Source organism: Bufo gargarizans, chromosome 1 (assembly GCF_014858855.1).
Source record: "Bufo gargarizans isolate SCDJY-AF-19 chromosome 1, ASM1485885v1, whole genome shotgun sequence".
Taxonomy (NCBI): domain Eukaryota; kingdom Metazoa; phylum Chordata; class Amphibia; order Anura; family Bufonidae; genus Bufo; species Bufo gargarizans.
In genome coordinates this window covers 312679601-312696636 of record NC_058080.1, presented here as the reverse complement: position 1 = coordinate 312696636, position 17036 = coordinate 312679601, and the positions used below count along the sequence as shown (strand labels likewise).

The following is a 17036-nucleotide window of genomic DNA, read 5'->3' as shown; positions in this document are numbered from 1 at the left end:
CAGGCGCAGCAACAGGTGTCGGGGTAGACTCTGGCGCAACAACCGGAGCGGCAGTAGGAGCGGGCCCAGGAGCGACAACCGACCCATCGGCAACGGAAGCTAAATGAGCCGTGCGTTCAAGCAGGGTTTGCAACGCCACAGCGAACCGACCCAACAGGTGATCCTGCTGATCAAGTCTGGCAACCAGCGTAGGTAGCGAGGATGGCCCTGTACCGTCAGAATTCATCGCTTGGTCCTAATGTCATGGAACCATGAACCAGACGTACAACAAGAGATGAGTGGAAATAAGAAGGCTTTATTGAAAATAAAGCTGTAAGGCAAAAGTCCAAACGGATGGCTAAACCGAAGCAGGGTCTTGCGAAACCAGAGATCAGGAACCAGAAGGGTAGTCAGATGAAGCCAGGATCAGGAACCAACAGGGTAGTCAGACGAAGCCAGGATCAGGAATCAGCAGGGTAGTCAGACGAAGCCAGGATCAGGAACCAGAAGCAGCAGCAGTCTTAAAAGCATGTGAGCACAGGAGGACCAAGCAGGGAACTGAAGCCACAGACCTCCTATATATATGAGCTAGGCATCCAGCTCCTCCCAGTGGGAAGGAGGAGCCGCAGGGTGGGAGGCTACAAGAAACCCAGAAACCAAGATGGCCGCCAGCACATGTCAAACGAAGGAGAACAGCAAGGAGGTAAGACCATGACACCATCTTCTCTGTACTTCATGTCTCCTCTGAACTAAATTCCCCAGAGATTCAGCTAAAGTTCTTATCATCTGTATTCAGGATCATAACCCCTGGCAAGTAGAGCAGAGAGGAGGAAGAGGGAGCTCTTTACCTCAGTGTTGTGAAGTAACTTGCCCTCCTGTGTGGTAAGGACAGGTTGTGTGTGTACTTGTTTCCCCTGATGATTGCTCCCCGACGAAACGAGCAATAATAAATAATGAAAGGTATTTGGAAATATATTTATTATAAAGTAATATTTAAAGGATAACTGTCACACTTAGACCCTAATTGAAATTTTCATATATGTAGTTACTAATAACATGATATTCCAGAATCAGTTACTATTAGACTGACTTACCCCATATTTAATAAGATTCAGCCCTTAGCAACGAGTCTGCATAAAACTGCAATTTCACTATTCAGTTAAGATGGCCGCCACTGCCCTCGCCCTGAGGCTAATCCTGCCTGCCCCCACTAGCCAGTAACAATAGCCCCCCCAAAATTGTCAGTAACCAAAGCCCTCCCCCTAAAGGGTTAATCTTCTGCACAAAGGGATCCTCTTACCACATGTTGCTTTCATTTATACACTGAGCAGATGGCAGATCTCCCTTCCCTGGTCTGCGCTGCTTTAACTCTGCATTCTCCAGCTCTGCTGAGTGATGGAGCGTCTGCCAAGCGCAGGGACAGGGAGAAGTGCACACAGCCCAGGCACTGTTATCAGCTGCTGGGGAGGACCTGGCTTTAATCATTTACTTACAGTCCCTGGCTGTCTGTAATGTGACCTTGCACGCAGCGTCCTCCGTCCTTCAATAGATAGACGGACCATGCCTAGCAACCCTATTTTACACACAGGTAAAAGTAGGCAGTACAGGGAACAAAACTGTGGAATTAAGGGGTAATTGAATACACAGTGAAAAGTTGAAATAGGGCCACCAAGGACATATTAATCACCACAATCCAATACTCAAAAAAAAATATATATACGACAGTTATACTTTAAGTATTTTTTTAATTCCTGGAGAACCCGTTTAAGGAATAAAAACACCAATGCGGGATCTGACTCTACCTCCATCAGTCAATTGTTGGTGGTAGAGGCCCACCATGTCTGGGTTCAGAGCTGAACCCGGACATATACCCATTTTCATTCTCTGATGCTCTCCTTTGCCCAGCTCTGAATTGCGCAGGGCAAAGGTTATTTATGGAGATTCGGTGACTTACCTGGCTCTCCATAGGGACTGCTAGGTGGAGGCTAGGGCAGTGCTACTTTTTTATGCTCACTCCTATATATACTTCCTTAAAATTTATTATGAAGGTCATGATTAAGAAACACCTGGTTCGAAATGCGTAGACCGTATTGGGGCTTGTACCTTGAGGATTTTTCACTGCTGTACATTTGGTTTTGTGGAATAAACATCGTTAAGCACGAAAAATCGAGGTGCTGGATATTTTCCTTTCAAGTATTACAGCCTGCCCATCAGTGCCGGTGACATCACCAGCAACACTGATAGGTGGAAGCCTCTGCCTAGCAGTGTACCAAAGTGAACAAAAAAGCCCTTGCCCTTCCATTTCATGGAAGCCCCATGAAATGCTCCGATGCTCATGTTAGAGAGGTCGGAGGGGTGAAAATGGGGATATGTTCAGTTTCAGCTTGGAACCCAGACAACCCCTTTAACTTAGCTAAAACTGCGGCTTTAAAATAATGTTGAACATCAGGTAGTCCTAGGCCACCCTGACACTATGGGCGAGACAGAACTCTAAAACAGACTCTTGGTTTACCATAGGCCCAAATTAAACCATTCAGTATCCCTTGCAGACGTTTAAAATAACTTTTCAGAAGGGGCCAACAATGTTGAATTTTTACAGTCGCAGTTCACAAGTCAAGTGATTTTGAAATCATATGTCCCATGGATGCTCTGACACATAAACCATATCACAAACAGCACATTATCACACTTTAGATGTGGTCAGCCTGCGTGTTAGAAAAAAACTAAAAATAACTAAAGAACGAAAGTTATCCTCATTTTATAACTGGTATGCACCTTTAACTTGAGGTTTCACAGCTATGTAAGAGTTTAACATTATCGAGTAGTGTGACCTTGTTTTTAGGTCACACGACCACAGCAATAGACATTGATTAATCACACTTTGCTTGTGGAGAAGCTGTACGTTTTCACAAAGTTTCCATGGGTGAAAACCTCAACTACGCAAACACCAGGAGGTATACTCTAGTCTGAAGGATTTATCACTGATCCACTGGTAGATGCTAGATCGCTGGGACCACCGCTGAACACCAGAATGGTTGCCCAGTACGCCATGCGCACTGCTGGTCCTTCAGGCTGGAATACCCCTTTAAAGAGCTCTCCTGAGATGCCTGCTTTACTGGATACTCTACTTTTCTTAAAAACTCTGTTGTACCGGTCCTCTGTTATTCTTCCTGGATATGTATTAATAAATTAACAACAAGCTGTTAGCACCCCTCTTGTCAATGGAATGTGCACCTAAAATGTCCAATCAGTGCTACCATGTCAAAACTGTATGGATACACCCTATTGACAGAAATGATTACACCCAGTTGTTAAATTAGTCAAACATTTTCAAAAGGAATAACAGAGGAACAGTCCACTGCTCAACATTATTTCATGGGGAAGGCATGCTGAATAACATGTGGGCCCAAGCCGAGTATGTCATTTATCCCCACTTGATTTTATTTTACGGTCATTAACAGGGTATAAATATGTTTGGAAGCGAGAGTAAGGTATCCCTTGAGGAAGCTTGAGGCTAGACGTATGTCGGAGTTGGAGCTACACTGGTGTATTTTTTTATTATTATTATTATTTTTATAGTTTTCTTGAACAGATGCATAAAACAAGGAAATAGCAATATTGAGTCGGTACACAGACCCAAATCAAGTATACAGGTATATACTGACAACAATGCACATAATCAGATATAAACATCCTTTAAGCAAGAGAAGCTAAGGTTTTAGTGATTGAGCAGAGTATAAAGTATTCGGAGGGGAGCACCATGATCCCCATATTCTGCAGAATTTGGCTGGACAACCTCTGTGTTTATATACTATGTTTTCATATGGAATGATTGTATTCACAAGAGTTTTCTATTGAGACAAGGAGGGGCTTCTCTCACCCATCCATCTTAGAACGATAGCTTTGCGTGCCAAAAATAAGGATTCACACAGAAATATCCGGACATAATGAAAGTACGTAGCTTCATCTAAAACTCAAAAAAACAACAACTCAAAATCGGAGAAGTGGCAATTGGAAGGCTCAAAAGATCTAAGAGGAATTTAACAACTTCCTCCCAATATTTGTGTATATATAGGCATGCCCAAATGAGGTGCCAAAAGTCTGCATCCTCTCTAGAGCACCTATGGCACAGTGTGTGGGTTAACCTTCCCATTTTATATAATCGGGATGGTGACAAATAGCTTTGATTAAGGATGTATACTTGGATGAACTTGTTGTTGACAGCGGAGGATACAGAAGAGGGGGATTCTAGCATGTTCGAGATGTCCCCCTCTGTAAGGTCCGGGATCATGGCCCTCCACCTCCCAATAGCAGGTATTTGTACATTCTGCAGTTTAGTTCCCTATAGATATATGTATATAAAGAAGATAAAAGATAAAGTGCATATAAAGCGGATAGAAATCCACATGGCCCCTGACTTTGGGAGACCCCGATTAAGGGGTAGTTCGAGATTTGAACCTAAAGTGCTTGAGAAATGTTTATGTATGGCGTGTCGTAGTTGCAAATATCTGTAAAAAGCCGTTTAAGGCAGTGAGACAAAAGAACAAAAGACGTTGTTCTGAAACACATCACCCAGAGAAAACACCCCATGAGTTCTCCAGAACCCAGAGTCTTAAAGAGACAATAACTGGGGAAAGGCAGGGTTGTCCCATAGAGGGGTTTCAGCCATATGTCCATGAAAGCCATGTATGGCCTTACTAGCCTCCCATACCCGTATAGCTACTCTGTGTATGGGCAGGAGCATTCGGGGGATAAGATTAGGTTGTTCCAGCGCCGGCCAGAGAGATTTGAGATTCAAATACATGGCCAAATGGGCCTCTGAATTAGAGAGTTGTTCATATGAGGAGAGACAGATATTCAAGCACCCTAGTTAGCCCGTCAGGTAATAGAAATAAAAATAAGGCAGGGACCCCTCGAGCCTTAAGTCGACACAAAGTAGAGATTGATAATTTGGGCCTGGTAGAGCCCCATATAAACGGGGACAGAAGCTGCTGGAAAAGCGATTTCGGCACTATATATGGGGCATGTTCAAGAACATACAAACACTTAGGCCTCTTGCACATGACCATATGGCTTTTTCAGTATTTTGCGGTCCGCAAAAAATAAAGATGACGTCCGTGTGCATTCCGTTTTTTGTGGAACGGAACAGCTGGCCCCTGATAGAACAGTACTATCCCTGTCCATCATGCGAACAATAATAGGACATGTTCGATCTTTGAACAGAATGGAAAAACCGGAAGGCATACGGAGTACCTTCCATTTTTTTTTTTTGCGGATCCATTGAAATAAATGGTTCCGTATACGGAACGCAAAAAAAATGAACATAAATACGTGCAAGAGGGCTCGATGCCCGCTGCTGTATTGCGGATCCGCAATACACGGGGCACCGTTCCGTGGCCATTCCGCATCATGGATCCGGAGATGCGGAATGGTGCGGAACGGAACACTACGGAAGCACTATACAGCCCCACTCTATCCTCCTGACCCCAGCCCATATACCACTGTACTGTGGGTCCTGACGGAGACACATAGCCAAGGGCTCAATAGCCAATGCGAACAGTAGGGAAAGAGAGGACAGCCTTGCTGCGTACCCCTCCCCAATTCAAAAAAGGAAGAGCAGATCCTATAAAGTATAGATGCCCATTTAATAAAAGAGAGGCCAAATCCAAAAGATAGAAGGGTAGTGAGTAGGAATGGCCATTCAACGAAGTCAAAAGCCTTTGCGGCATCAAGTGACGCCAAAGCCTATTGCTGTTTTTGCCGAATGCCCATCTGTGTAGTTGCCTGCACTCGCGTAAATGTTTTCTGTAGTTGACTTCCTAGGCATAAAGCCAGATTGGTCCGGATGGATGAGGGCAAGTACAAACCGGATTCCAAAAAAGTTGGGACACTAAGTCGACACTAAACAAATTGTGAATAAAAACTGAATGCAATGATGTGGAGATGGCAAATGTCAATATTTTATTTGTAATAGAACGTAGATGACAGATCAAACGTTTAATCCGAGTAAATGTATAATTTTAAAGGAAAAATACGTCGTCAAATTTTCACGGTGTCAACAAATCCCAAAAAAGTTGGGACAAGTAGCAATAAGAGGCTGGAAAAAGTAAATTTGAGCATAACGAAGAGCTGGAAGACCAATTAACACTAATTAGGTCAATTGGCAACATGATTGGGTATAAAAAGAGCTTCTCAGAGTGGCAGTGTCTCTCAGAAGCCAAGATGGGTAGAGGATCACCAATTCCCACAATGTTGCGCAGAAAGATAGTGGAGCAATATCAGAAAGGTGTTACCCAGCGAAAAATTGCAAAGACTTTGCATCTATCATCATCAACATAACATCATCTGAAGATTCAGAGAATCTGGAACAATCTCTGTGCGTAAGGGTCGAGGCCGTAAAACCATACTGGATGCCCGTGATCTCCGGGCCCTTAAACGACACTGCACCACAAACAGGAATGCTACTGTAAAGGAAATCCCAGAATGAGCTCAGGAATACTTCCAGAAACCATTGTCAGTGAACACAATCCACCGTGCCATCCGCCGCTGCCAGCTGAAACTCTACAGTGCAAAGAAGAAGCCATTTCTAAGCAAGATCCACAAGCTCAGGCGTTTTCACTGGGCCAGGGATCATTTAAAATGGAGTGTGGCGAAATGGAAGACTGTTCTGTGGTCAGACGAGTCACGATTCGAAGTTCTTTTTGAAATCTGGGACGCCATGTCATCCAGACCAAAGAGGACAAGGACAACTCAAGTTGTTATCAACACTCAGTTCAGAAGCCGGCATCTCTGATGGTATGGGGTTGCATGAGTGCATGTGGCATGGGCAGCTTGCATGTCTGGAAAGGCACCATCAATGCAGAAAAATATATTCAGGTTCTAGAACAACATATGCTCCCATCCAGACGTCATCTCTTTCAGGGAAGACCCTGCATTTTTCAACAAGATAATGCCAGACCACATTCTGCATCAATCACAACATCATGGCTGCGTAGAAGAAGGATCCGGGTACTGAAATGGCCAGTCTGCAGTCCAGATCTTTCACCTATAGAGAACATTTGGCGCATCATAAAGAGGAAGGTGCAACAAAGAAGGCCCAAGACGATTGAACAGTTAGAGGCCTGTATTAGACAAGAATGGGAGAGCATTCCTATTTCTAAACTTGAGAAACTGGTCTCCTCGGTCCCCAGACGTGTTTAGCGAAAAGCAAAAAGCTTTCTCTTTCAGCACAGTGAGATACTGGCGCCCCACTTGCAACCACTGTTCCCTATTGAAGTCAGTTGGATCCGCAACATAAGCAGCCTCTAGGAGAGTGCAGTCCCTAGCCAAAGTGTCTTTGCGACGGCTGTCTACCTTTTAATATATGATATGGAAGACTTCAAAAACCCTCGTAAAAAGGCCTTTAAAGTATCCCAAACTAATGCGGGGTCATTATGTGTGGCATGATCAGACAGAAACACAGAGAGCTGATCAGGAATGCGGTCAATAGGGGTAAGAAGGGTAAGCCAGAAGGGGTGTCTTACCGGGCAGTGGGCGCCATCAGTTAGGAGCAATGGGGAGTGGTCAGAAACTCCACGAGCCCCATACTAAACAGTGTATTGTACAGTCGTGGCCCAAAGTTTTGAGAATGACACAAATATTAGTTTTCACAAAGTTTGCTGCTAAACGGCTTTTAGATCTTTGTTTCAGTTGTTTTCTGTGATGTAGTGAAATATAATTACACGCACTTCATACGTTTCAAAGGCTTTTATCGACAATTACATGACATTTATGCAAAGAGTCAGTATTTGCAGTGTTGGCCCTTCTTTTTCAGGACCTCTGCAATTCGACTGGGCATGCTCTCAATCAACTTCTGGGCCAATTCCTGACTGATAGCAACCCATTCTTTCATAATCACTTCTTGGAGTTTGTCAGAATTAGTGGGTTTTTGTTTGTCCACCCGCCTCTTGAGGATTGACAACAAGTTCTCAATGGGATTAAGATCTGGGGAGTTTCCAGGCCATGGACCCAAAATGTCAACATTTTGGTCCCCGAGCCACTTAGTTATCACTTTTGACTTATGGCATGGTGCTCCATCGTGCTGGAAAATGCATTGTTCTTCACCAAACTGTTTTTGGATTGTTGGAAGAAGTTGCTGTTGGAGGGTGTTTTGGTACCATTCTTTATTCATGGCTGTGTTTTTGGGCAAAATTGTGAGTGAGCCCACTCCCTTGGATGAGAAACAACCCCACACATGAATGGTCTCAGGATGCTTTACTGTTGGCATGACACAGGACTGATGGTATTGCTCACCTTTTCTTTTCCGGACAAGCCTTTTTCCTGATGCCCCAAACAATCGGAAAGAGGCTTAATCGGAGAATATGACTTTGCCCGAGTGCTCAGCAGTCCATTCACCATATTTTCTGCAGAAGATCAATCTTTCCCTGATGTTTTTTTTGGAGAGAAGTGGCTTCTTTGCTGCCCTTCTTGACACCAGGCCATCTTCCAAAAATCTTCGCCTCACTATGCGTGCAGATGCGCTCACACCTGCCTGCCGCCATTCCTGAGCAAGCTCTGCACTGGTGGCACTCCGATCCCGCAGCTGAATCCTCTTTAGGAGACGATCCTGGCGCTTGCTGGACTTTCTTGGACGCCCTGAAGCCTTCTTAACAAGAATTTAACCTCTTTCCTTGAAGTTCTTGATTATCCTATAAATTGTTGATTGAGGTGCAATATCCTTGCCTGTGAAGCCATTTTTATGCAACGCAATGATGGCTGCATGCGTTTCTTTGCAGGTCACTATGGTTAACAATGGAAGAACAATGATTTCAAACATCACCCTCCTTTTAACAGGTCAAGTCTGCCATTTTAACCCAATCAGCCTGACATAATGATCTCCAGCCTTGTGCTCGTCAACATTCTCACCTGAGTTAACAAGACGATTACTGAAATGATCTCAGCAGGTCCTTTAATGACAGCAATGAAATGCAGTGGAAAGGGGGATTTGGGGATTAAGTAGATTTTCATGGCAAAGAAGGACTATGCAATTCATCTGATCACTCTTCATAACATTCTGGAGTATATGCAAATTGCTATTATAAAAACTTAAGCAGCAACTTTTCCAATTTTCTATATTTATGTAATTCTCAAAACTTTTGGCCACGACTGTACATTGCACAGAGTAGTTTCCCAGGGCATAATCAATATAGGATGACCGGATGTTTAATTCGCCATAAGTCATACCATCCCACCTCTCCCAAAATTGTGGCAAAGGGAGTGGGTGAAGGGTCTGCAGCAGTGGCCTCGGGACTGGAACCAAGTCTGTATAAGGATTGATCCAACAGCATATTGTAGTCTCCAATGCACAAGACCCTAGCAGAAAGAAGCAGCAAAAGATATGGCATGATGGATTAAATGCAGTAAAGAAGGGGGAGGTATATAAATGCTCAATAACACATACAAGATGCAGTTAATGTATGCTGCTACAAAAACATACCGTCACTCTGGGTCTATCAGCATTATCTCTACCTTTCATCGTAGGGATTTATGTATCAGTATGGAGACTCCTCTAGAAAAAGAAGAATGGCACGAATGTCGCGCCCACTGCACCCAGGGTTTCTGTAGTCTCCTGGAATGTTCTGGCACTAGGTGGGTTTCTTGCAGGCATAATATATGAGGGTTAAAGTTCCAGATCGCGGAAAACACCATTGTGCGTTTCTTAATGTTCCCCAGGCCACGAACATTCCAGGACATTATACGCAGGTCCACCATATACACAAGTAGGGCAATGGGACAGCAGCTGTGCCCTATTATTTCGCTTTTCCAGCCTCAGGAACGACACAGTAGATAATTGGGGGAAAGTAAGACTCAGAGTATGTACATCATAGCAATGACATGTGAAGTCAGTGAATACCCGCAAAGATGGAGGATGTATATGCATCAACAACCACACCTTGGTTAAACTATAAACCATAAGAACAAGTAAAGATAACATTGTCAGATGTTTCATCAGTAATTGACTGAAAATAATGACACCGTGGCAATGATTACGGGCAGTGCTAATAACAGAGGTTTGCCATGTGCACAATATGGATTGTGCGGTACAACGGCATATCAAAGGTCCTGATCAAAAAATAACAGAAAAGGAAATAAAACCTAGTAAAAAAAGGGGGTAAGATTAGTAATATTGCTGCAATTACACAGTCCACCTAAAGGAGAAAAAAAACTGTTAAACTTAGAACAGGCTGGATCCCGGATAGATAGGAAACAGCAATGAGTGGGATACTCATCAGTAGGTGGAGATGGTCTAAGATCCCAGCAGGTCCAGCAGGAGAGAAGTCATACCCCTCTGGCATGAGGGTAGACAGTGAGCTGAGTGTTCGATGAGTCAGGAGATCTAGCGGCGTGATGTTTGCCATCCAGCCATGCAGTAGCCTCCACAGGTGATGTGAAGAATCTGGGTGTTTCCCCGTCGACTACCTGTAGGAGGGCTGAGTAGACCATAGAGCAGTGGATGTTTAGGTCACGTAGTCGCTTTTTCACCACAGTAAAAGGTAAGCCTGCGCTTCTGTAGCTCAGCAGAAATATCAGGGAATAATATGATGGTGGCATTCTCATGACACAGTTCTTGTTTGCACCTAGCTAATTGCAAAATGTGGTCTCTATCAGTAGAGTTGAGGAGTCAAGCCAACATCGGCCGTGGTGGTGCACCTGAAGGGGGCGGATTGGCAGGTACTCGATGGACTCGTTCTTTAGCAAATGCGCCAGAGAAGGCGGTTTTCAACCCTGTGGCAATAAACTTGCTGGGTTTGTTCCCCACTGCCCTATCCGGCAGTCAGATGATACGCAAAGTATTGCGACAAAGCAGTCATCACATTTTTGCTGCCAAAAGTCCACTTTCTGCTCCAGGGCAGTGAGTTGCGCATGAAAGAGTTGTGCAATCCTCAAGGGTAGAAACTTGATCTTCTGCCTCTTTCACTCTATCACGCAAGATCTGCATGTCATGGCACAGTAGGCCAAGATCTACCTTCACCTCCTCCAGCTTGCCAGAGACAGTGGTTTGGCAGGCCGATATTGCATGGAGAAACTGTTCCGTGATCTGCTTTAGGGTAGGTTCTGGTTCAGGATCTGAATCCCCTGAGGTGGCAGTCGCGAGGCCGGATGCACCGGCTGAGGTAGCATGGAAAGACGCTCCAGCGCCATCTTGAATTTCAGAGCCGGCAAATTCTCAGAGCTTCTCTGCTGCAGCGAGTTGTTTGTTGTGGGCGATCTTTGAGCCCCGGGAGAGTCCCGACTTTCTACCTGCTGGGTAGGGAATTTTGGTGACTAGGAATAATCAGGATGATGAGGTATCAGGGTCTTCACACCGGAGCTCCGCTAAACATGTCTGCAAATAGCAGATGCAGGCCACGCCCCCACACTGGTCGGCATTTTACTTGTATATTCCCTTGTGGATTAACTTTATATGCTGCACTGTTTATCCTTATATGAATTTTGCTTGAATGATTGTATTATTAGACTATTACTTTCATTATAACCTCAGTTCTGTGATTGCACTAAGCATTTTATATGTTATAATTGGGGGTATGTGCCAATAGAGGGAGGTGCCAAATTCAAGTGCGCCGAGTCCAACATTGGGATTAGTATTGGGGTTACATGCCCAGTGTATGTGTAGGCCACTGTGATATGATGGATTTTTTCATATTATGTAAGATGCATTAATAAAGTTATTGTTTTTTTTTGTACTTATTGAGGACTGTGTGGGAGTTGCTTTCTTAATTGGTGTGGCAAATTTATTCTGAACAGCACACAGTGGTTATGTTATTTGTGGAGCCATTTAGTGGTTGGGGTGTATTTAGTAAAACAGACAAGTCAACAGAAGTGACAGGTCCTCTATTAGGCCCAATTCATACAACCGTGTCCATTTTGCAGATCTGCAAACAGGGACTCCAACTGTGTGCACCCCTCATCGCAGTGTGGACTCATTGAATTCAAGACGCATCCAAAGTTAAGACATGTTGTGTGAATGGGGCCTTATAGTTATCGCATCCACAAGGCAAGGTACTTCAATTGCAGTCCTGGACATATTCTATACTCGTCAAAACATGTTCAGTCAAAATCTCTATTCCCCCTATCTCATCCAGTGCTTCATTATTACCAACGACACAATTAATAGAATAGGTAGAGGGGTGGACATATGATATGTGCAACTGCACAGGGGTTCCGCAGGCAAGGGGCCCACAGTTAACGTCCTAACATCTACATGTAACAGACAGATCATACATTTCCTAACTCACATATCTTGTGACAGAGAGATTAAGGGATTGCAAATCATGAGTACGGGACTTGTTCCACTATTCTTGCAAAAGACCTTATAGCAAGTGTGTCATCTCCGTGCTTATTTTATTATGATTCTTTGTCATAAAAAAAAAAAAATATTCAATGTTAATCTAAAATGACTAAACAAATATTAATTTCCAAAACTATGCGGGGGAGAAGAGACGTTGAAAGAAGAGACAAGAAAGCAGAAGTAGAAAACTGGAAAAAATAAAACAAAAAAAATAAAAAAAATAGTAAGGCTGGGTTTACATTAACATATACATTTTTTTGCTGGACTTTGCAGGATGGAAAAGCATGGTACATTACGTTTTCCCATCCTTCACAGTCATGCAAGAAAAACTATACGTTAACGCATCAGTTAACATATATCTTTTTTGGGGTACATTAAACGTAAGACAAAAACGTGATGTGAACCCAACCGAGTTATTAAAGAGATTCTATGAAAGTTTTGTAATGCTTTTAGTCCATCATATAGATATGTTGAATACTTGATACAATCAATTCATGTCCAGATTTTCTGTTTGTATAAAAGGGTTTTTTATAAGGCCATATAGTGTCCCAACGTTTAGGTCCCTTAGAGGACCTTTATCAAGGGATCTGTCAAAAATATGAACATGATAATATGTATGTTATAGACACATTGTAGTACAGGTAGAAAAAGTCAAGCAAGGTTGCAAAATGTAAACATATTGTAAGGGATCACTCTCTCACCGGGGGACGCAATCACAGACTTTTAACTCTGACAACGGAGTTCAAGTCCAAATGGTGCTTTATTTCGGCACTTCAGCACCATCACAGACATAAACACAGCAAAAAATAAACACCTGCCCGTCTGGGCACTACCTAATACAGAGGTCTTCTCCCTGACTCATCTCTAAAGCACAGTTTACGCACAGGGTCTCAGGCTCCAACCCATAGCAGGTCAGCTCACCAAACATAAGTCCAGGGGAGAGATGCGGATTCACTAACAGCCCTCCTGGCTGAGACCACGCAGTGCCTCACAGGCTTCCCTCTCTCCAGGGTTACTTTCTCTCCTCCCCCCCCAGACTCATACACAGAGGGTTAATTTTATCCCAGCTTGATTAACCCAGCTGGCCTCACCTGGGGCCAGAGAACCTGTAATGGATTAGGGGTGTGGACTAGAAGACTCCCACTACCAACCTGTCTCCCAGTCCAAAGAAATTTAGCCCATACAACATTAAATAAAAAACTGCTCCAGCAACTATGCCTTGCTGAAGCCATACCATTTCTGGATTTTAGGTCTCACCCAGCTAAACTGAAGAACTGGGTGAGATACACACCCCCACCATACCTCTACCGTGCACTTTACTGTACACATTACCACAATATATATACACATGTGAGCCAATTTAAGAACGTAGCATAAATAACATTTATCATGGAGCAGCGGTAGCTACAAACAATACAGACAATTGTATAGATAACTATGTATAAATATCATTATAAAATACATGAGGCTATTTAAATAGATATTAAAAAGAAAAAAGGGGGAAGAGAAAGGGTGATCAGATGATCTAAGTATAAAGGATAAACAAAGAAATGCTAAAACAAGATCCTTATGAAGGGCACATGGATCGTTGGTGGTGAAAAGTGGTGATTACCTGCGGCCTGAGCTGAAGTAAGGTCCTATTCACACGTCCGCAATTTCGTTCCGCATTTTGCGGATCGGAATTGCGGACTCATTCATTTCTATAGGGCCACACCATGTGTGGCCCGGCTCCTGAAATGCGTTTACGTTCCCGGATTTCTGTTCCTGAAAAAAATAGAACATGTAATACTCTTGTCGGCAATTGCGGACAAGAATAGGTATATTCTATTAGTGCCGGCAATGTGCGGTCCGCAAAATGCGGAACACACATTGCCGCTGTCTGTGTTTTGCCGATCCGCAGATCCGTGGATCCGCAAAACACGTTGCGGACGTTTGAATTGAGCCTTAATGAGTCTGGACGCCACTGATGGTGTCCCAGCATTGTGTCAAATACAAACCGGATTCCACTAAACAAATTGTGAATAAAAACTGAATGCAATGATGTGGAGATGGCAAATGTCAATATTTTATTTGTAATAGAACGTAGATGACAGATCAAACGTTTAATCCGAGTAAATGTATCATTTTAAAGGAAAAATACGTTGATCCAAAACCATACTGGATGCCCGTGATCTCCGGGCCCTTAAACGACACTGCACCACAAACAGGAATGCTACTGTAAAGGAAATCACAGAATGGGCTCAGGAATACTTCCAGAAACCATTGTCAGTGAACACAATCCACCGTGCCATCCGCCGTTGCCAGCTGAAACTCTACAGTGCAAAGAAGAAGCCATTTCTAAGCAAGATCCACAAGCTCAGGCGTTTTCACTGGGCCAGGGATAATTTAAAATGGAGTGTGGCAAAATGGAAGACTGTTCTGTGGTCAGACGAGTCACGATTCAAAGTTCTTTTTGGAAATCTGGGACGCCATGTCATCCGGACCAAAGAGGACAAGGACAACCCAAGTTGTTATCAACGCTCAGTTCAGAAGCCTGCATCTCTGATGGTATGGGGTTGCATGAGTGCGTGTGGCATGGGCAGCTTGCATGTCTGGAAAGGCACCATCAATGCAGAAAAATATATTCAGGTTCTAGAACAACATATGCTCTCATCCAGACGTCATCTCTTTCAGGGAAGACCCTGCATTTTTCAACAAAATAATGCCAGACCACATTCTGCATCAATCACAACATTTATGGCTGCGTAGGAGAAGGATCCGGGTACTGACAATGCCAGTCTGCAGTCCAGATCTTTCACGTAGAGAGAACATTTGGCGCATCATAAAGAGGAAGGTGCAACAAAGAAGGCCCAAGACGATTGAACAGTTAGAGGCCTGTATTAGACAAGAATGGGAGAGCATTCCTATTTCTAAACTTGAGAAACTGGTCTCCTCAGTCCCCAGACGTCTGTTGAGTGTTGTAAGAAGAAGGGGAGATGCCACACAGTGGTGAAAATGGCCTTGTCCCAACTATTTTGGGATTTGTTGACACCATGAAATTCTGATTCAACATATTTTTCGCTTAAAATGGTACATTTTCTCAGTTTAAACTTTTGTTCCGTGATTTATGTTCTATTCTGAATAAAATATTAGAAGTTGGCACCTCCACATCATTGCATTCAGTTTTTATTCACGATTTGTATAGTGTCCCAACTTTTTTGGAATCCGGTTTGTAGAATGTAGGGCGTCCTGGGAGTGCGCGTGCTAATAACAAAGCTTCTTTTGTTGTCCATTTACACAGGTAGGAAAATATGTTTCCTGGAAATATTACTCAAAGACCAATCAACCTTCCCAAAATAAACCTTGTTCTGTTTTCCCAGCATACATATGATAACAGATTTTCTTCTTCAGCATGGATTCGCCCTTCTGACAATCACCAGCAAGATCATCCATCAGACCTCATGGATGTAGCCATCCTTGACCAATACTACCTCCCCCTAGATACTACACCTGCTTGGTCTCCACAGCCAACACAAACAAAAAAAACTTGGACGCTTTTAACATATTGTTGGTTCACAGATGGAAGATTTACATGGAATACATTTTCCCTTAGAAAAGCAAACAGAAGAATAGTCAATAAAAAACATAACATACCGGAATGCTGTAAGCTCCACTTTGTCATGTTCATTCTTAGCCAGGTCTGGAATTAATGCTAGATGAGAGATTTGTGTAGCTGCCCATCCAAACTGGAAAATGATGATGAAAGGGATAAAGTATATCAGGCCAACCCACTGTGGTGTATTTTCTGTACAGCCCAAGCATGGGTTGAAGATGAAGGGGAATGAGACAATAACGCTCAATGTTCCTGCAAAAACAAAAAAAACACTGTAGGTTGAGAGGGTCTCAGGTTCACTTAGGACCACTGTAGGTTAAGGGGGAGATTTACCAAGACTGGAGTTTCCTACACCAGTCTTGATCTCTTGAGCGGTGGAGCGAGATGCACCTAATTTATGAATAGGCACATGCCTCTTAATAAATGAAGGACATCTCTGGTATCTCCATGCAAAAGAAAGTCTTGCTAGGTGCTGGCATAAACTTGAGCTATAATCTATGCATGGACACAAATAAAATAACCTGCAGGACATGAAAACATCACATTAGCCAGCAAAATCAGCAAAATACATCCTGTAGTTAGATATTTAACAGGAAGGCACTAGTCAAAGGTCAGTATGGTCAGAGGGTCTAGAGCAGGCATGTTCAACCTGTGGCCCTCCCATCATTCCCAGACAGCATACAACTATCAGCTTACAGAAGGGCATGGTGGGAGTTGTAGTTTTACAACAGCTGGAGGGCCGCAGGTTGAGCATGCAAAACCCAACATAGGATTAGACTATTAACAATTCTCATTAGGCTTTGGCTTCAAACTAGACACAAGACTGGATAAAAGTTTGTCAGCGTTTCTGGGACATTTACACAACTAATAAGTCAACATGTAACATGTCAAACAAACGTATATATAAAAATACACAATCCTATACGGTAGACTGCATCTGGCAGCCTCTGATAAGGTTTGCACCACCGGCTTGCTTCTGTAACTGTTGTGTGGGGGTTTAACAGGAAATGTTGACAGACAATTTTGGCTGTCTGTGTATAAGCAGTGTAGCCAGCTGTAAAGGGAATTTGTATTCAGAAAATGGAACATATTTTTAAAGAATTTTTGATGATCTTACTTTAATTTTCCATGTTAATC

At 43.3% G+C, this 17036-nt stretch overlaps 1 protein-coding gene across 2 annotated transcripts in view; it reads right to left on the bottom strand.

Annotated features, from left to right (window-relative positions):
* The window catches only part of MFSD12 (major facilitator superfamily domain containing 12), an 88936-nt gene that overhangs the window by 53326 nt on the left and 18574 nt on the right, over positions 1 to 17036 (bottom strand). For both annotated transcript variants that reach the window (XM_044305310.1, XM_044305301.1), the window contains exon 2: positions 15941 to 16151. In XM_044305310.1, the coding sequence (XP_044161245.1) occupies positions 15941 to 16151 (211 nt within the window). The remainder of the gene's footprint in view (positions 1 to 15940; positions 16152 to 17036) is intronic.